The sequence below is a fragment of the Pristiophorus japonicus genome, chromosome 13, assembly GCF_044704955.1.
Source record: "Pristiophorus japonicus isolate sPriJap1 chromosome 13, sPriJap1.hap1, whole genome shotgun sequence".
In the NCBI taxonomy this organism is placed as follows: domain Eukaryota; kingdom Metazoa; phylum Chordata; class Chondrichthyes; family Pristiophoridae; genus Pristiophorus; species Pristiophorus japonicus.
The window spans coordinates 155,349,137-155,369,647 of NC_091989.1; the positions used below are offsets into that span (position 1 = coordinate 155,349,137).

Genomic DNA, 20,511 nt, shown 5'->3' on the forward strand with positions numbered 1-20,511 from the left:
ACAGACAAGTGAGAATCAAGACAAGGCAGGACACGATATAGTAGCAGAATTTTGCATTTGTTAGAATTTATGTAGGGTGCATGAGAGCTTGTTCACATGCCCTGGATCGGCCTGAACTTCTGGCCAAGATGAGGGATGGACTGAGTGGACCACATCTCTTCCAACAACAACTTGCATTTATATAGAGTCCTTAACATAGTAAACTCTCCCAAGGCGTTACCAAACAATATTTGACACTGAGCCACATAAGGAGATATTAGGACAGATGACCAAAAGCTTGGTCAAAGAGGTAGGATTTAAGAAGTGTCTTAAAGGAGGAGAGAGAAGAAGGGAGGTGGAGAGGTTCAGGGAGGGAATTTCAGAGTTTAGGGCCTAGGCAGCTGAAGATATGGCTGCCAATGGTGGAGTGATTAAAATCAGGAATGTGCAACAGCATAGGGGAGCGTAGAAATCGTGGAGACTTGTAGGACTGGAAGAGGTCATGGAGATAGGGAGGGGTGAGGACAAGGAGAGATTTGAAAACAGGTATGAGAATTTTAAAATTGAGGCCTTGCTCAATCGGGAGCCAATGTAGGTCAGCGTGCGCGCGGGTGATGGGTGAACGATAATTGGTGCAAGTTAGGACACAGACAGCTGAATTTTGGATGACCACAAGTTTATGTAGGGTGGAAGATGGGAGGTCTGCCAGGAGAGCATTGGAATAGTCAAGTCTAGAGGTAACAAAGGCATGGATGAGGGTTTCAGCAGCCGATGAGCTGAAGCAGGGGTGGAGACGATGTTGTCACGGTGGTGGGTGTAGGCCGTCTTGGTGATAGAGCAGATCCGTGGTCGGAAGCTCATCTCAGGTTCAAACACAATGACAAGGTTGTGAATGGTCCGGTTCAGCCTCAAACAGTGGTCAGGGAGAGGGATGGAGTCGATAGTTAGGGAATGGTGTTTGTGACTTTGATCTTTCCAATATTTCGTTTGAGGAAATTTCTGCTCAAATAGTAATGGATGTCAGACAAGCAGTGTAACAAATCAGAGACAGTGGAGGAGTCCAGAGAGGTGGTGGTGGGGTAGAGGTGGATGTCGTCAGCATACATGTGGAACCTGACTTTTTTTTCGACTGATGTCACCGTGCGGCAGCATGTAGATGAGAAATAGGAACATCCTCACCCATACAGCGGCCCACAGTGATATCATCCACAGCCAGAGGTTCACCTTCCATAGACATACAGATGGTTCCCTGCTCTACTTCTCCACTACCTTCCTTGACCCCAAAAGCCCCATTGTGATATCTGCTTGACTGACATTTAAGTCATAGATGAATCAAAATTTCCTCCAATTGAACAGACTCACTGCACATTATGAAGTGGCAACGCAGCATAGCTTATGACAAGGACCAAAATGATAGCTTCCCAAAGTTAAGTCTACTTGAAAAATGTAGCAGTACATATAAAAGATAGTGAGCCCAAAAATCTGCCAGGAGACTCACGTTTTGAGATACATCCACTCTTGACCCTGCATAGTTGATGGGTCAGAGGATGGTCCCATGACTTACATGCTTTCAGTGTGCTGGAGTGTTTGCCTGCTGGTCTGGCAGAAGGTGGAGTGGCAGATCCCTCCCCATGCACAAGAAAACTTAAATTGTCCTGTACAAAGGAGGGTACTTAAAAACACTTGTTTTAAATGATGTGGCAAATTCTTTGGAGGTCCAGGCTGTAATGTATTTGCTTCATGGGCTCTTTGCTTAAGAATTCAAAGCAACAAATTGCTATTAAGAACTAGTTGGTTTATTAACAAAGGTTTAACAATCACATGACACATTACCAGTTCATCCACTGGGCTCACAACTGCATGCCTCATCGTGGATGACTTAGATTCAACTGACTGGGGTTTTAGTGAGTGTTGTGAACATCATGTGACTGGCTAAGCCACTCACAATGCAACAGCTCCACAAACCTATGAGCATACTCTCAGGTGCATTCATTACACAGATCACAATCCCAGTCTATACCGGCTGGTGGGTCCCACAACCAACTGTTGGTCGGCCAGTATGTCTGGTGTCACCAGGTGTACAAGCGCCAACCATCCGTGGGGTCCCGAAGGTCCGAAGTGCAGGAACTTTGAAGTTCAGAGTCCCTGTCTCCCTTTGTTAATGGCCATGTAATGGAAGGATCAGAGGCTGTGCCCTCACAAAACCATCCTGGAAATCTTGGCGATAGGCCAGAACCCGGTACGACCAGTTCCCAGCCTAGTTTCTGGCTGCTCCAGCTGTCTCCCACCAAAAAAGGAGGGTGGAAAATAAAACATACATTTAGGGAATAATGAGTCAAAGATAAATTATTTAATACAAATTTTAGTTCAGACCTAAAAATGGCTAAGAAAAAAAAAAAGGATAACGAAAGTTCAGCAATTGTGCAGTAAATAGAATGATTTCATGTCAAATTTAAACTAATTTAAATAGGCACATGGTGCCCATCTACTACTCTAATCTGGGTGAAGTGTTACTGATTTTAACCTGTGGTAAAAGAAATCAACGCTTGCAGTCACAAGAGTCTTTTTAATGAGGTTCATGGTTTGGACTGCGTTACTACTAATGTATCACATTCCTGGACCAAAGCAGACCAAGAACATCAAACTGCCTGCAAACCACGTGATTGTTGCTGTAAAAGGATCATTTCTTTTGACCTGAGTTGATCTTTACATTAAAAAAATGTTGGAAATATTCACAATTGATGAGTGAGATTAATGAGGAATGGTTGGATTTACAAGAACAGTAAGATTTAGTAAAAGTGAAAGGACCACCAAGGTTAAATTGTACAATATGTACTTCGTGTTCATAGGGATTTTAGGGTTTAACTGATTAAAAAACCTCAAAGAAAGCTCCCCAAAAGACTGAAGATGTATCCTCTCTAACCCGCAATCTCTTTCCAGTGCTACCAGTAGGTAAAATTTCACATGTTTACTGAACCAGGGAAAAAGAACAGGACAGTGCGTATCATTCATCTCGTAGCCAGTTTATTTCAACTCAGAAGTTTTTTTTTCTTTCCTGCCAAGAAAATCAAACATACACTGAAAGTCCAAAAGCAAAAAAAATGCATAACCAGTTATTAATAGTGAAATTCATTCATGTTTCTTTGATGAAATCTAAGATTTAGGTTGTCTCCTATTTGTTAACTTAGCTTAGTTGGGACAAGGAGGTTGTGGGTTTGAGCCCTATGTTACGAGTATGAGCTAACACTATAAGAGAGCAATCCCATTTAGTATTGATGAAGTGTTATATTGTTCTTTAGATGAGATGGTAAACTGAGGTCTTGTCTACCTGTTCTGGTAGCGCAGGTGTACATTAAAGAGCTCGACATTATGCATAGAAAAGCAGGTAGTTCTCCCAGTGTCTCAGTCAATACCATCAAAGGCACCAGATTGACTGGTTATTAATCTCATTGTTGTTTGTGAGACATTGCTTTCCATATCATAACTGATATTTTGATGGGCTACTTAATTATGCGCATCCTTTTCTCAGTCAGTCTATGTGACTACATTCACCATTTAATTTGTTGTATTTAACACACTCAAGACAATTTTTCAGAGACATGATAAGGCACAATACAAGAGTTAAGTCTCTTTTTCTTTTAAACGTCAAATACTCCTCTTTAAATAACCCTACAAATATTTCCTCTTCAACTATTTACTTGCTCACCCCACCACAAAAGATTGAATGAGGTTACCGAGGGATTTAAAAGGAGAAGAACTCTCTATGTGCAAATACAAAAACATACTTCCTCCCTGTGATGTGCTGTCCTGTGGTGCAGACTGATCATTTCCCTCACACTCTGGGTCTTCAGCAGCCTCATTCTGAAGGGATGCAGTGGCAAGCGTTCTGTTATTGCAAAAACACAGTAAGAACGCAAATCACAGCAATACATCAGTTTTATTAACTTAAATAGTTCTTTACATCCATCTGAAAACTTATTAGACAGGCCAATCAACCTTTCAAATAAAACCACCCCATATATGCAACAGGTGACTGTAACACGACCATTGAAGAGCATCACAGTCAACAACATTTGTGCTATTTAGCAGTATGCAACTAATCTGCTTCACTTTACTGTGTCCAATCAATCAATCCTAGGGCAGCATATCTATATATATATAGCAAATATCAAGTAGCAGTACAATTCTAACTTCACAGATTGCCCAAACATCATTATCTTTATTGTTTATCTAGCACCACAGTCGGTGTCTGATCATCACTTCACCGATGGTATTGTAATTGCATTACACGTTATTAAGGCTATTCTGCATGATTGTCTCACTGAGCCTTACTATCATTTCCTTCTATAACTGAGGAAGAAACTGGAGAAACTCTCCAGTTCAGTTTTTTCCCCGGTGATCAGAGAGAACTCCAAAGCATAGGCTTCCCCTAATGTCTCAATGGGTTCATACACCATACAGACCAGAAAAGTCTCAGATATATTCCCAAGTCTTTAACAAATGAACTGATCTCAAACAGGGCTATGGAAATGGGCCTTGGTGCTCTGGGTTATGCAGAGGGGAAATCAGACAGGATTCTTGCTTATAAACACTATCCAACAACTTCTGCTGGAAGTACTCGAGTAGACATTGGGTGAGGATAGCATAGGGCTCAACAGTAATGCTCACCACAGTTGAATAGCCTAACAGTCATTGTCAAGAATCAAACATAAATAAAAACCACTTCAGGAAGACCAATGCCCATGGAACTGCACCATAGCAAGAAGTACCAGCAAGGACAGAGGAAAAATTGGTAACATGAAAAAAAGAATTCTAGTGCACCAGAAACAGTTTATTCCTTCTCAAATTTCCTACTTGCTCATACTCTCCCAAAGGCAATGGCTAACGCAGTGGTATTATTCACGAGGAGCAGCAGCCTCTCCAATACCTCACCCAATAGGCCATTCTTCATGTGTATCTGGATAATGAATGTTACTGAACTACTCATCATGAGGGTCATCATAGTCACAGCTAATCATGTTCTCACACACATGCAATGGCAGCTGAAGTGTTATTGTTAGCCATTGTACCATTGCGTCATTGGAAGTACTTAGTACTCTGAATGCGGAGGATGGTGATAGGCTTCAAGAGGACACAGAGGCTGGTGGAATGGGCGGACACGTGGCAGATGAAATTTAACGCAGAAAAGTGCGAAGTGATACATTTTAGTAGGAAGAACGAGGAGAGACAATATAAACTAAAGGGGGTGCATGAATAGAGAGACGGGGGATGTGTGCACAAATCATTGAAGGGGGCAGGGCAGGTTGAAAAAGCAGTTAAAAAAGCATATGGGATCCTGGGCTTCATAAAGAGGCGTAGAGTACAAAAGCAAGGAAGTTATGATGAACCTTTATAAAACACTGGTCTGACCTCAACTGGAGCATTGTGTCCAACTCTGGGCACCGCACTTTAGGAAGGATGTGGAGGCCTTGGAGAGGATGCAGAAAATACTTATAAGAATGGTTCCAGGGATAAGGGACTTCAGTTATGGGAATAGACTGGAGAAACTGGGGTTGTTCTCCTTGGAGCAGAGAAAGTTGAGAGGAAATCATGAGGGGTCTAGACATAGTGGAGAGAGAGAAACTGTTCCCATTGGCAGATGTGTCGAGAACCAGAGGTCACAGATTTAAGGTGATTGGCAGAAGCACCAAAGGCGACATGAGGAAAAACTTATTTACACAGCAAGTGGTTAGGATCTGGAATGCACTGCCTGAAAGGGTGGTGGAGGCAGATTCAATCGTGGCTTTCCAAAGGGAATTGGAGAAGTACCTGAAGAAAGAAAAATTGCAGGGCTACAGGGAAAGGGCAGGGGGAGTGGGACTAGCTGAGGTGCTCTTCAGGGAGCTGGCATGGGCTCAACGGCTGGCCGAATGGCCTCTTCCTGTGCTGTAACCATTCTATGATGCTATTCTAAAACTAAACCTTTGCACTATGATGTATAAAATTGTGCCCGCTCTCAGCTGAAGCACAAATTAATTATTTAAAAAAAAATCCAACCCCTATTTTTATAAGAATATAGATTGGTGAGGATAATAGTGAAGAGATACTCTCTTGTGGGTTGTTACCACTAGTGTATCTGGTTACTATAGTAACAGAGAACACGTATGCACCTGAGCTACGAACACTTGGTCAGTACCCCCTCGCTACTGAGCTGGCTTTATGAGGCATACAAACAAACAGATTACAGTGAGAGACATATTTTAAACATGTCAGTATTACAGCATCTGTTTTAGTAAGGGAGGCCATTTTTAAGCCATCCAGACATAACAGAAATGCTTTGTTAGTTCACAAGGCACTAAATGTTCTGCTTCTATTGGCTTCAGGCATTGACTACTGAAAAAGAGGATTCTCTGGACAGATGTGCGATGCAACAATAACATTTTCATGTGATGGCTGCCTTTTTATCCAAGGTCACGTATGCCAGACAGACAGTCCTAAAATTCAATGCATCAATGGTTAAACGCACAGACTTGAAAATACTGTTAGAGGATGACACATTGGTACAGCCATATTGTGGTGAGATGCAGGTTAGTGTCTGAGGCCCCTCACTATGAACTACGGATCTCAACCATATTCCAATGAAAAGTTGCCAAGTTGAGGTTTGGGAGGGGGAGGAAAAAAAATCACCGGTATGGTCATCAACTCTCAGCAGTTGTGTAGCCCAGTGAAAGGAAAAGAATAACCTGAAAAAGCAGAGGATTATGTGAAACATGTGCCGGCTGAGAAATGATTTGTTAAAATTAAAATATAATAATCAAAAAAAGCACATGCCAAAATTGATATGCAAATAGGATAACACTTACTCCTCAGAACGCTCTGCTAAACTTTCCTTCAGCCTACATATGGAAAGAAAGCAAACATATTACTAAAATAAACAATGGAACTTGATAAATTCTCCTAGCTCTACTTAAAAAGAAACCCCCAAAAAAGCAAATTTGTATATATATGCAAAAGGGACGTAACTTAAGCCTGAACAGAACTGAGCTGCCCAAATGATCAGCAGTTAGCAAAGTAATGCTCCAAGTTCGGAGCTCTGGCTTTTCTGAAATTTGAAATGCTACTGTAAACCTGCAGATACTGAGGTGCTCGGAGCATAACCTGGTCACATACATGACTGACCTACCGATCAATGCACCAATGGTTGATTTAATTGTACAATGTGGGCAGATTTTAACCCCACCTGCCCAGCGGAAACCATGCAGGAGGGCAGTTAAAATTGCCGAAGTTATTTGCCCACACTGGAGCCGCCAGGCTCTAACTGGCTGGGAAGTCTAGAACAAGGGGGTCACAGTCTCAGGATACGGGATAGGAAATTTAGGACCGAGATGAAGAGAAATTTTTTCACTCAGAGGGTGGTGAACCTATGGAATTCTCTACCACAAAGGCTGTGGAGATCAAGTCAGTGAATATATTTAAAAGAGGTATAGATGAATTTCTAGACACAAAAGGCATCAAGGGGTATGGGGAAAAAGCAGGAATATGGTGATGAGACAGAGGATCAACCATGATCATATTGAATGGCGTGCAGCTCGAAGGGCTGAATGGCCTACTACTGCTCCTATTTTCTATTTCACTGTGGCACATTTAAATCCTGCTGGCTGACGTCCCATCGAGAACGGCGGGAGTTGGCAGGAAATCATGTGGCCCAGAGGCAGCATGCTGACAACGGGATCGACTGCTGAGCCATGTTGTGGGGCTCCCATGGTCAGTCAAGCACAAGTTGTTCCACATTATGCTTTAGCTCCAACACCACTGAAATTATCAAGTCCACCACGCCAGAGGCTTTGGGCCAAAATGTGGCCCACCCGTTTTTTCGGCGCACTCACGTGAGATGCGCCGACTTTCTAGGCTCAAAACGGCGGCAAAAAGATGTCCCCTGATTCTGGCCGCTCTGTTGACTCTCCCGGGGCTTGGCGTGGTGATTCCATTGGGGGGTGGAGCTAGGGCCCCGCGCATGAAAGAGTGCCGGCAGCTGTCCGCATGCGCATTAGAGCGTTCGCGCATGCACAGTAGCTCCTGCAGATGATGCATGCTGCAGCGTGGGACCCGATGCGTCCCATCCCTATCCCGGGCCGAGTGGCCTGCCGCACAGGCCGGTGCGCTGCCTTTCCGGGCTAAGGCTACAAACAGGTTGATGCGAGTTTTGATTCGGGTGGTAGGGGGAAAGAATTTTGATCGGGGGTGGGGGGGGGGAGGAGGAGAATTTTGATCGGGGGGTGGGAAGAGGAAGAGGAGAGTTTTGATCCGGCGGGGTGGTGGGGGGCGGGGGGGAAGTGATAACTTTGTAGCCAGTAATTTTAGAGCTTACTCAAGACTTTCCTTAACCCTGTTAATGAAAATACTTTCCTACATAAGAACAATGAGCAGGAGGTACTTCTATTGTTTATTTGGATATTTTGAAAAAATTCTGTAAATGTTTTGTCTCTTTACTTCTTTTATGTTTGTAGTTTAAGTTTCCATGAATACTTCTGTTGTATAGTAAATTAACTTTGCGAAGTTTGTCATATGATGTCCTGTATAGCTGTTTGATCCTATTCACATTATTTAGTCAAGTCATTAGTACCTACTTGCACTGATTTCTTAACTCTCCGCAAGGATTTTCTGTGCGGTCACAAGTGGCCACCACATACGCTGGCCTAAGTTAGTTTGGAGCAACTATTAGCTGGCCAAACTGGCTTAAATGGCCAAAACGGGCGTAGGTGGCTGGTAACACCCCCTTTTGAAAAAAACTAAACAAATCCTAACTAACTCGCTTACACTGGCGCAAACTAAATGTGCAAGATGGGGATTTTTAAGATATGCCAGAAAAATCAAGTTGCTCCAAAAAAAATGGAGCAACCCCTGGGCAATTTTGAGCCCTATACTACTACAACAGGCCTAAAGGCGCATCACAATAAAAAAAACTAATATTGTGTATTTTAACTTTTTAAAAATGTGATTAATTTTCTGGCTGTGGACTTTTTCTAATATTAAATGCAGTTGGCAGTTCTTCTACATTCAGAATAAGTAACTACAATTTCCAAAGCAACAAGAATTCAACACTATAAATGCAAGTTCTGTGTCACAGTCAGTTAGTTACAATATAGCCAAATGCATGATAATTATACACTAAAGATTAAGATCTAGGGCTCAATTTTCCTCGTTCATTTGTGCCGTTTTTTTTGGCATATTTATGTTTTTCAAAGTTTCCCCCTGCGATCTGCACCAGCATAATGACTTAGTTATGATTTTTCTGGGACAATTTTTTTTTACATAATAGGGCTGTGGGCTTCTCCAGGATTTCTGGCTTCCCAAAGGCACCCACATCGCCTTGCGAGCATCTTTGGAGGATTCAGAGATGTACAGGAACAGAAAAGGCTTCCACTCCATTCGTGTGCAGCTCGTGTGTGATGCCATGCATCATTCCATATCAGTCGATACAAGATAACCTGGTAGCACCCATGATATGTTCATCCTACGCGAAAGCGCTATATCTGCCATGTTTCAGCAGCAGCAGCAGCCAGAAGGGCAGAGCTGGCTACTGTGAGACAAAGGGTACGGCCTCACCACCTGGCTCAGGACGCCCCTACGCGTAACCCGGACGGAAGGTGACTGTCAATACAACGTGTCGCACATTGCAACGCGCAGCATCACAGAGGACCATTGGCATCTTGAAACAGCGCTTCCTATGCATGGACCATTCCAGAGGCTACTTGCTGTACTCCACGGAGATTGTCGGTCAGTTCACTGTTGTGTGCTGCATGCTGCATAACTTAGCCATCATGAGGCAGCAACAGCTGGTAGTGGAAGACCCACCTGCAGTGAGAGTGGCTGATATGGAAGATGCAGGTGACGAGCAGGACGAGGATGAGGAAGCCATGCATGTGTCTGAGGCTGGAGCACGACGGCGGAGGAGGGCGGGCCATCGTGCCCCTTTAACGATTGTTCGAGCCTTGTGCCAGCAGCTCATCCGTGAACGCTTTACTAATGCCTGAGGGTTAAGCGACAACTATTCCATATGGACATGTTTACGGTTTGGAGCTGTTCCATAATGTTGTGTTGATGGAACATGATTCAGTTTTAATGTAAAATATATTTTGTTCAAAAGTTTACAATGTACTTAACTTTAATTAAAATTATTCTTGTATCAAACTTTACTTTAAGATCACTCTTTAAGATCACTTACAAACTTTCATAAACTTGTAAATTTACATAACTTACAAAAACTTTTAATTTGAGAACAGTTACAACAGTAACAATAATAACAAGAACAGCAGCAAAGAAAAGTTGTACCCACCCATTTCTCCTTCCCCTTATCCGAAGACTGCCTGCTGCGCTTGGTCTTGCACACTCCACCACGCCTGCCCGCAGGAAGTGGCGCAGTGTTTCTGGGCTTGGTACAAAGCTTATTCTTTCTAACATCTCGAGGGGGGGGTGGGTCAGCGTCAGGCGACAAGTTGGAGGGCCCGGCTTTGGGCTCTTCAGAGGCTGGTGTGGGGATTGGAGTGGGAGTGACATATGATTCTGTCAATGGGTGCGGGGACTGGGGGTGTTCCCTTATTGCAGCAGCTAACTCCAACATGCTGTCTCTCATGCGCCCTGACAGTGTCTCAACGACCTGCAACATTCCCACCCTCATGTTGAGCAAAACTGCCTCAACTATCTGTGACATTCCCTCCCTCATGGTCAGAGTTGTGGTTTGCTCTACCTCTGACATTCCCTCCCTCAAGGCCACTATTCCTTCACTGATGGTCCCGGATATCGTTCCCATTTCTCATGTCATTGCTGTTACTTCTCCCGACAGTCCCGCTACCTCATCACTCACCCCACTGATGGAGTCTAGGAGTGATCGGGTAAGGTCAATGCTCTCCGCACTCAATGACATCATCTGAACTACATCTGTTAGATCCTGCACCTCAGGAGAGCACGGTCGAACTCTCCTTGCCCTCCTCGCTGCACTCCACCACTGGGACCCGCAGCCTGGGATGGTGTGGCCCTGGGTGTACCTCGCTGAACCCCACCACTGGGACCGGCAACCTCGGAAGGTGTGAAACCATGGAATGTCCCACCAACACTCAAACCACTAGTCACGGAAGGGGCTGTCACCTCCATGAGCAGCACCTCCTTCAAAGTCAGTACAACAGTGGGAGCTTCATCCAGCTACATCCCCTCCCCCTCCCCCTCATATTCTTGGTCTGGAGGGTTGGATTGGAAGATGTTCTCCTCTTCAGGCTCGTCCTCATCTGAATCTTCTTCTGTATCGTCAGGGTTGGCTTCAAGTTCTGCAAAAGATAACAGAACAGTCAAATGATTAGCAGCAGAGGAGGGGGCAGGGTGGGTGGCATGAGTAGCTCACACAGCGCAGGCCAGGCAGCAGGTTGATTTGAAGGACCATGATGAATTTGCAGGACTTGCCCTCTCCCTTGAGTGTGGGCCCAGCTTGTGCAGTGGTGGTTTCTTTTTTCCAGGCAGGACCCAGCAAAGCAGCAACCCTTTCTTCCAAGGGTGTCAGTGGGTGCAGATTTGCCGGGCCGCCTCCTGTTCGAGTTCTTTCCCTTTTATTATGTGTCACCTTCCTCTGCAAAGATTAAAATTCAACTTTTTAAAGAGAGGATTTCTTTCTGCTGGGTGGAGCATATATAGCTGGTCACATTTACATTTGCAATTCCATTGAATAAATGAAAATATTACTTACACTAACTACTTGACCAAGGTCCCTGCCACTTCTTTTTACACTGGCCTCCAGATCTCATGGTGGTCACCACTGCGCAGTAATCTTCTGCAACTTGGTTCCAGCATTTCTTCATTTCTTTGGGTGGAACTTTTATGTGACCTCTGCTGGCATCTAACTCCTGCCATGTGTTCTCAATCACATTTACTAGTGCCTCCACTTCTTCCTGTAAGAAATTCTTGGTCCTTGCACCGCGTTGCATCTTGTATTGCTCCAGCTACGATTTTTCCAATGCTCTCACACAGCACTCCTTCTCACACACACACAATTGGCTCTTCAAAAATGGCCGATTGCCAAATTCGAGCTGTACTGAGCATGCGCGTCCATCGGGACGACGTAAAAAACTTAACTTTTATTTTCCTGCGCATGCGCAGAAGGTGCAGCATAGTTTTTTGGTGCAGACAGCAGGCTCCACCCTCCGAGGTGACTGGACACGCTGCGCGGTGCCAAATTCGAATGATACTTCGGGGAAACTTTGGCAAATTAGTTCTGGCGCATTTCTGGCCTAGACAAACGGGCGGTACTCTGGCAAATATGCCAGAAAACGGGCTTGGGGAAAATTGAGTCCCTAGACTTTACATGAATATACATAATTGCTGATGATGCACTCTTCTGGCCTGGTAGGAGTTACCAAGTATAAAAAGAATGAATGCGCTTTGGAAAATGTACATTGTTTGGGTTATAAATTTAATTTGGAATTACTGAAGGGAAAAAGAGGTAGAAGTCCAATACTAACATGACTGATCCAAATCAAATTCTAACATTAGTCTCCTACATGTATAGCATTCTTCTATTGCTAAGATGCTATTCTCAAATGTTCAGCAAACTCCATCATGTAGTTATGGAAGAAGCTTAATTCCACATTCCCAAGTAATAAAGTTTGCTGGTCCCAGACTGCTCCATAAAATGAAATGCAAATATGTTATACAATGTAAAGGAACCTGTGGTAATGCCCACCATCCCTAGAGTAATAAATATTACATCTGTTTTGAATATGGGAAGCCTGGGAGTCAAAATAAACACAACCTAGCTTCAATGCACTCCTTGATGACATCACCTGCGCACATCCTCAGTTTATAATATGCATGCATCGAACGCCAGGAAAAAATTCCACTGTCATCTTTATCAGCTCTTTACTATTGTTAATGCAGGTACAACTACATGCCTCCCTAAAGTAAATTATGTAAACACAACGCCACAATAACTGAGGTTTACAGCTGCAATCTACAGGACATTAAAAAAATGTAAATTTAAAAAATCTGTTTACATTGGATCAAGATATGTCACATTGAAATTAATTCTCATTCAAACAAATGTCCAAATAGAAATTCTAAATTTATTGTTGAACATTATATGGGAACTTCAATTATTCACAAAAAGACAGGATTCCAGTGAGAGTTGGAGCTCAATTTTGTATAATTAACAAGAACGCAACCAATATTTTTAATTGATTTTTCAGGCTCCGTATCCCTGATTTTAATGTGGTGCAGCAATTGGGGGTGCGTGGGCCAAATCAGGTCGTGATCCATCTGGCCCTCTGGGGCGCAAGGGCTGGGAGATTTTAACTCACGGGCCTCAGTCACATTTCCAGGCATTGACTCCCTCCCAAAGCTGGTGACGGTATGTGAAGGCCGTCGGGCAGGAGCTGGAAATTGTGCGGCTGCAAGCTGTCGCTGAAGAACAAAGGAAATAATCCATCAAGTTAAGCCAGGTCGATCATGGCCAAAGGAGGAGGTAGAAGCCTGGAGCAGAGGAGGCCCAAGTTTGCCTTGTTGGGCCCGGAGCTAATGTGGTACCTTTGTTTAAGACTGGAAAAAGGGATAGATCGAGTAATTACAGGCCAGTCAGCCTAACCTCAGTGATGGAAAAATTATTGGAAAAAATCCTGAAGGACAGAATAAATCTTCACTTAGAAAGACACGGATTAATCAAGGACAGTCAGCACGGATGTTAAGGGAAGGTTGTGTCTGACAAACTTGACTGAATTTTTCGAGGAGGTAACCAGGAGGGTCGATGAGGGCAGTGAGTATAATGTAGTGCATATGGATTTGAGCAAAGCTTTTGCTAAGGTCCCACATGGCAGACTGGTCACAAAAGTAAAAGCCCATGGGATCCAGGGCAAAGTTGGATCCAAAATTGGCTCAGAGGCAAGAAGCAAAGGGTAATGGTTGATGGGTGTTTTTGCGACTGGAAGGATGTTTCCAGTGGGGCTCCACAGGACTCAGTACTAGGTCCCTTGCTTTTTGTGATATACATTAATGATCTAGACTTGAGGAGCGATGAGGGATCGTGGCTGAGATTTGGTGGGTGATTGTGGCGGAGGTTCTGCGAATGTTTGGTGCGGAGGGAGATTGTGGCGGAGGTTCTGCGAATGTTTGGTGCGGAGGGAGATCATGGCGGAGGTGCAGCGAGTGTTTTTGTGCGGAGGAGTGGTGAGAGATCATGGCAGAAGTGCGGCAAATAAGGGTACGTGCCCAGAAGAGCCGAGGGCCCAGGGGCAGCACAGACCAGCCCACACTGCAATGTGTGCGCGCACTAGGTCTGGCGCCGCAGAGTAGGTCTACAGTCGTCCTGATTAACCCTTGCCACTGGATAAAGGCCAAGCTCTGTCAAACCCGTGTGGTGGCTGGTGTGCAACGGTCACCACGTTAAAAAAATCCACGCACAGGCATCTTCCACCCCTTCAATTGGAGTTCTGGATTGAAACATCGGGTCCTTCATTGAAACATCTGTGAACTCATGTGGAAGCAAGTCATCCTCGTTCGAGGGACTGCCTATGATGATGATATGATGAGACTTAAATATAAGGGGTATGATTAAGAAGTTTGCAGATGATACTAAAATCGGCTGTGTGGTTGATAATGAAGAAGAAAGCTGCAGACTACAGGAAGATATCAATCAACTGGTCAGGTGGGCAGAACAGTGGCAAATGGAATTTAATCCGGAGAAGTGTGAGATAATGCATTTTGGGAGGGCTAACAAGGAAAGGGAATACACATTAAATGGTAGGATACTGAGAAATGTAGAGGAACAAGGGGACCTTGCAGTGCATGTTCACAGATCCCTGAAAGTAGGCCAGGTAGATAAGGTAGTTAAGGCGGCATATAGAATGCTTGCCTTTATTAGCCGAGGCATAGGATACAAGAGCAGGGAGGTTATGCTTGAACTGTATAAAACACTGGTTAGGCCACAGCTAGCATACTGCGTGCAGTTCTGGTCACCACATTACAGGAAGGTTGTGATTGCACTGGAGAGGATACAGAGGAGATTTACAAGGATGTTGTTGGGAGTGGAGAATCTAAGCTATGAGGAAAGGTTGGATAGGCTGCATTTGTTTTCATTGGAACAGAGGAGGCTGAGGGGAGTCCTCATTGAGGTGTATAAAATTATGAGGGGCCTAGATATAGTGGATAGAAAGGGCCTATCTCCCTTAGCAGAGGAGTCAACAACCAGGGGGCATAAATTTAAAGTAATTGGTAGAAGGTTTAAAGGGGATTTAAGGGGAAATGTCTTCACCCAGAGGGTTGTGGGGGTCTGAAACTCACTGCCTGAAAGGGTGGTAGAGGTAGAAACCTTCACCATATTTAAAACGTACTTGGATGCGCACCTGAAGTGCCGTGACCCGCAGGGTTACGGATCTAGAGCTGGAAAGTGGGATTAGGCTGGATAGCGTCTTGTTGGCCGGCACAGACACAATGGGCTGAAATGGCCTCCTTCCATGCTGTAGACTTTGATGATTCTATGAACAGCACTCCTGCTTTTCCTGGACCACAAAGTACCTTTCAAAAATGGAAAAATGCACTATCTATCTGGGCCTCTTCTGATTACCCGTATTGTTTTTCAGAAACATCTGACTTTTGAGGTGGAAAACCCTGGGACTGATCCACACATGCTGGGAGCCTAATATCAGACTCCAAAAATCTAAGTTCAATGGAAATAAAAATCGTGCAGTTTCTATAATGGCAATTCTGCAAACCCAATTTTACACCCAGGTGGCAAGTTGAAAATCTACCCCATTGTCCGACTAAGTATGGGGATTCTTGATTATTCAGCAATTCTAATTAATTACAAGCGAATTCTCTCCATTATGATGATAATCGAGGTTAGCCCATATATGACAGTCTACACTGGGAGATAAATAAACCTGGATTTAGACTTTCCTTCCACCAAAATCTAGTCCCAGATATTTTGAGAGGTCAGCTCATGTTTTTTTTGTCATTTTAAATACAAACTTTATTGGAATAGCTTATCGCATCTATCATCTATATTAAATACATTTGGACAATGAAACTTGCATCTGTGCTGGATGCATAGAAGTCCTACCGGTGCAATGGCCCTTTTCCCTTTGTAGGAACATGCTCCAGATCAGTGATGTGCATGAAGCGGCAGTGGAAGTAGTGCAGTTGTAGAATACAGGCCAGCAGGAAAAAGGCAGGGATCAGAATGCTGGAGAAGAGCTCACTGACACTGAACTGCTCCAATCCCATGTCAACTAACCTGTATTACCAAAAGAATATTTAACTGTGTTAAACATATTGATAAGAACCTCATTAATGATGGTGTCTTTTTTGGTCATCTTGGTTGTGCCTGACATGAATGGAAAGCCTTTGCCCATTACACACTCCCGACGGGAGCATACCCCACTTACGCAAGCCCAGATAGCTTTGATGCAGTTGGCAGTTTTGAGGCTTGGTGACTTCCAAGTGGATGCTATTGGAGATTGACCAGCTAAAATCATGCAGCTGGCCAGCCTAGATCACTAGTATGCTTCTCAATGCTCATTCAGCCAAGGCCACCCAATCTGTTAGGATACTGGCTTGGAGGGTTTTCTGGCGCTGACAAGTCTAAGCCTCTATCTCCAACACACCATAAAACCAAGCTGGCTGATCAATTATCAACAGCCCCTCGGAGTACTGTAGATCTGCCTGCCTTAGGTATGAAATTACCCAGTCTGCCACAGAGGGTTGACTCAGTTCCACTCTTACACTACTAGGCATTGCAACCAGCTTGCCCAGAAAGAAACCCCACTTATTTCCCCCTGTCCCCTCCTAGGAAAATAGTTCCTAGTTGCCCATGTCCTATGACATCATTTTTTTTTTTAAATTAAAAAGTCTCCATGGATACATGGATTGCATCTCAAACAAAGTTTGAAGAAAACCATAAAAACTTAAGGCTTCAATTTTCTTTGTGTGCATGTACATAATTACTCCACCATACACAAAACCAGGTTTGCAAATATTTCAACATTTCTGACATTTATTATTTTGACAGTTATCTAACTATTGTATGAAGAAGTCTAGACACGTAAAACACACATTTTTCAGAATTAAAAATATACATACTGTTCATCTGTCAATCCTGTAAAGTTTTTCCAGTAATGTGGGAATTCAGCAAATTGAAAAGTGTAAACTGAAATGAGGACCAGCATAGTGTATGCAACGACCAGCCACCAGAATACCTTCAGCAGCTTCCGCCATAGAAAGTAACAGACCTAGTCAAATGAAGAGCAAGAATAAGGCATCAGCAAAGGCAGCAGAAATTCAACTCCCCAGTTACACATGGTATTTGGAACAGCTTGGAACAAGGTATTTTTACAAATGAACAGATCATAGAATGATCCCGTTTACACTACACTTCACACAGACCAATTCCTGATAGAATCAAGCATACCAAGTTGCATCACAAGCTTTGTATCATGATACATAGGTGTATCAGGTCATATATGCATTATATAGCAATGTATTTTCTTAATTGTCTCCCCTTCTCTACTAAAGGTGGTGATTACTGCTGCGGTAAGGTTTTTACTATTGACTAGAGTTTGACTGTTGTATTCTCACCTGATAGAATGAGAGGCACAGGAGGAAAAGGAACATATAAACAATTTTATAAACAACTATTCTTCCAGTAAAACTGACAATGAAGAACATCCCTCCACAAACGTAAATCCAATACTTGGCATAGAAACTCATTACGAGCTCCCCAAGTGCTTTCAATACTGCGTTCTTCTCCCGACCTGTAACATAAACAAAAGTAAACAATGAAAATGTGAACTTTGCAGAACTCAATGATCAGATATGAAACATTCTGCACATCAGATTTGAACTAAAAGCAGTTAATCCAATTTAAATTCCCCTTTGGGGTGGGTTGGTATATTGTCAATGCTAACCCTCCTGATTTCCACTTACTAAGGGTGGGAAGCACTTACTGGAACTTTGTAAATCACTTCCCACAGAGGCAGTTGGAAACCAGCACCAGGCACCTGAGAAAGAGACACTATGGACTATTATTTGGTTGGTGATTTCACGGCGCTACCATCAAACTGTCTACCCTCAATAAGTTGGGAAGTGAGAGTGCAAGAGACAGACTACAAACTACATTTCCTTAAGAATTAAAACCAAAAAAAGCACAGTACTATAGCAGAGGGTGTTGGAGCACTGACACTATCTAATGTCACAGAATGATGGCCTGCAAGCTTGATCTCCCACTTCTGAATTTGGCCACAGTCCTTCAAGGAAGTCAGATTCTTAACACAAAGAGGAAGGAGAAGGAGAAACATGCCTTTACGTTACATGGTTTAGAAAAAAACACACAAAGAACAAAACCAAAAAGAGTTGAGCCCAAAAACATTTTTTTTTTGGAAACAAGTTTGTAAAAAGTATTACTATTCAAAAGAAAAGAATAATTACTTCTTCGGAAGAATGCTGACCAGAAAAAGTCTGCAAATGAATCACATAGAACATACAGCAAAGAAACAGGTCATTTGGCCAAACTAGTCTGTGCTGGTATTTATATTCCACACGAGTCTCCTCCCATTTCAGCTCAGCCTTTTAGCACATCTTTCTATTCCTTTTTCTCATGTACTCGTCTATTTTCCTTTTGATAGCATCCAAGCTATTTACCTCAACCACTTCCTGTGGTAGTGAATTCCACATTCTCACCACTCCGAGAAAAGGAATTTCTCCTTATTTCACCATTGGATTTATTGGTAACTATCTCGTACTTATGGTCCCTAGTTTTGAACTCTCCCACAAGTGGAAACAGTCTCTCCATCTCTACCCTGTCCAAACTATTCAGAACTTTAAAGACCTCGATCAGGTCACCACTGAGACTTCTCTTTTCTAAAGAAAAAAGCCCCAGCCTGTTCAATCTTTCCCAATAGCTGTACTCTCTCAGTTCTGCTCCCATCCGTGTAAATCTTTTTTGTATTTCCTCCGATGCTTTTTATAATACGTAAACCAGAACTGTCCAAAGTGCAGCCTGACCAGGGTCCTTTACAAGTTTAGCATAACTTCACTACTTGTGAATTCTATACCCCTAGAAATGAATCACAGTGCTTGTTAGCATTTTCAATTGCTTTGCAGACGTGTGATGCTGCTTTTAATGATTTGTTTACCTGTAGAAGGCATCTACACACACACAAGCATTTTAAAATCATTAGCCTATTAGTTTTGCCTCCATTAGAGACAAAGGACAAATCAGATTTAGGTGTCACTGTGGTATTCCACAACTCAACACATTAGGGTAAAGTCTGGGGTTGTCGCAAATAAGAATTGAGCCCTTGATCTTTTGGTAACAGATTGAAGTACATTAAGTCATAAAATGTTATATGCCAATCAAAAAAAAACAATTGAACGCACAATTTGGAAGCAGATAGACTGCAAGCAGTTTTGATTTTGCTTGACTGCCTTACAGTATCGAGCCTCACAATTTCAGAACCTTGTTCCAGATTTTGTCTGATGTAAAGTAGTTTCTCCTTAATGTTGCCAAGTTTATGTCACGTAGTTGCTTTTGATTACAAATTCTAGTCAGGAACCAGTTTTTGTCTGAGACCTTTGCATTTTGCCAGGATAATCTCCTTTTTGTGGTCATGCACTGCTGCATACACAAATTGAAGAAAGGGGTACAGTTATCAGTTTGGACAGCAAAGGACCTTATTAGGTGAAGCGGACCTTATTAGGTGAAGCAAGTGTCTATAGTCTCATTTTGGCTCTAGAGCTGGAGAAAATCTATCTGTCTCTGTCAGACCAGTTGAAATAATTAGTAGACATTAATGAGCCTTAAACTTGTAGAATTGTATTACATAGCTTCTGCTGTTGGAAGCTGAATGATTATTTACACTGCTTATTGAGAGTATCTTCCAGTATCTGATTCAGAGTACCGCACCAGTCTGAAGATTTTACAATATCAGATTCTGAACCAGCGTGTAATCTGTAAATGTAAATGTTGTTTCCTAACTCTGCCTCACTTACCAGTTGAGCGCAATGCTTGAGTTAGTAGGTTTGCTAATAAGGAAAGTAAATTTAGCCCAAATGATTTAAGTAGGAATTATGGTCACATAGCTACATATAAAAGTTTTAGTTGCTAGTATGTCCACCTTACCTGCCTCAAGCACAGTTACTTCTTTCAGTGGGGCTTCTTTCTGTTTCATGCATTTTTCTTTTACAAATTGACGCAATAAGAGCCAAAAAGTGAGTGTGTACAGCAGCTAGTGAGAAAAAAAAGATAGAAAATAGCTAGTTTTCACAGCTGTAGTAGTATATCATTCCTTGAATAGATATGGAGCAAACTAAAATATTTTTGTAAAAGCTAATAAAAGTTGCCATTTTTAGAAATCAGCAGAATTTTTTGTTTTCTGATATGTCCAAATTCCTGCCCATTTGATTGTCAAATTATTCTTATGAAAATATTGCAATTTTTAATTCAAAATGAAACGTTAGAAGAGATCACCTATTAGAATTTTAAGTGTATAAATATTCGACATCGCACAGAAGCGCAACATAAAA

The 20,511-nt window shown here is 42.8% G+C and overlaps 1 protein-coding gene across 4 annotated transcripts in view; it reads right to left on the reverse strand.

Annotated features, from left to right (window-relative positions):
• piezo1 (piezo type mechanosensitive ion channel component 1 (Er blood group)) overlaps positions 1-20,511 on the reverse strand; it is a 416,932-nt gene that overhangs the window by 101,372 nt on the left and 295,049 nt on the right. For all 4 annotated transcript variants that reach the window (XM_070898185.1, XM_070898186.1, XM_070898184.1 and 1 more), the window contains exons 13-18: positions 20,108-20,213; positions 17,566-17,741; positions 17,071-17,219; positions 16,052-16,225; positions 6,822-6,854; positions 3,765-3,865 (exon numbers count right to left, since the gene is read on the reverse strand). In XM_070898185.1, coding sequence (XP_070754286.1) covers positions 3,765-3,865; positions 6,822-6,854; positions 16,052-16,225; positions 17,071-17,219; positions 17,566-17,741; positions 20,108-20,213 — 739 coding nt within the window. The remainder of the gene's footprint in view (positions 1-3,764; positions 3,866-6,821; positions 6,855-16,051; positions 16,226-17,070; positions 17,220-17,565; positions 17,742-20,107; positions 20,214-20,511) is intronic.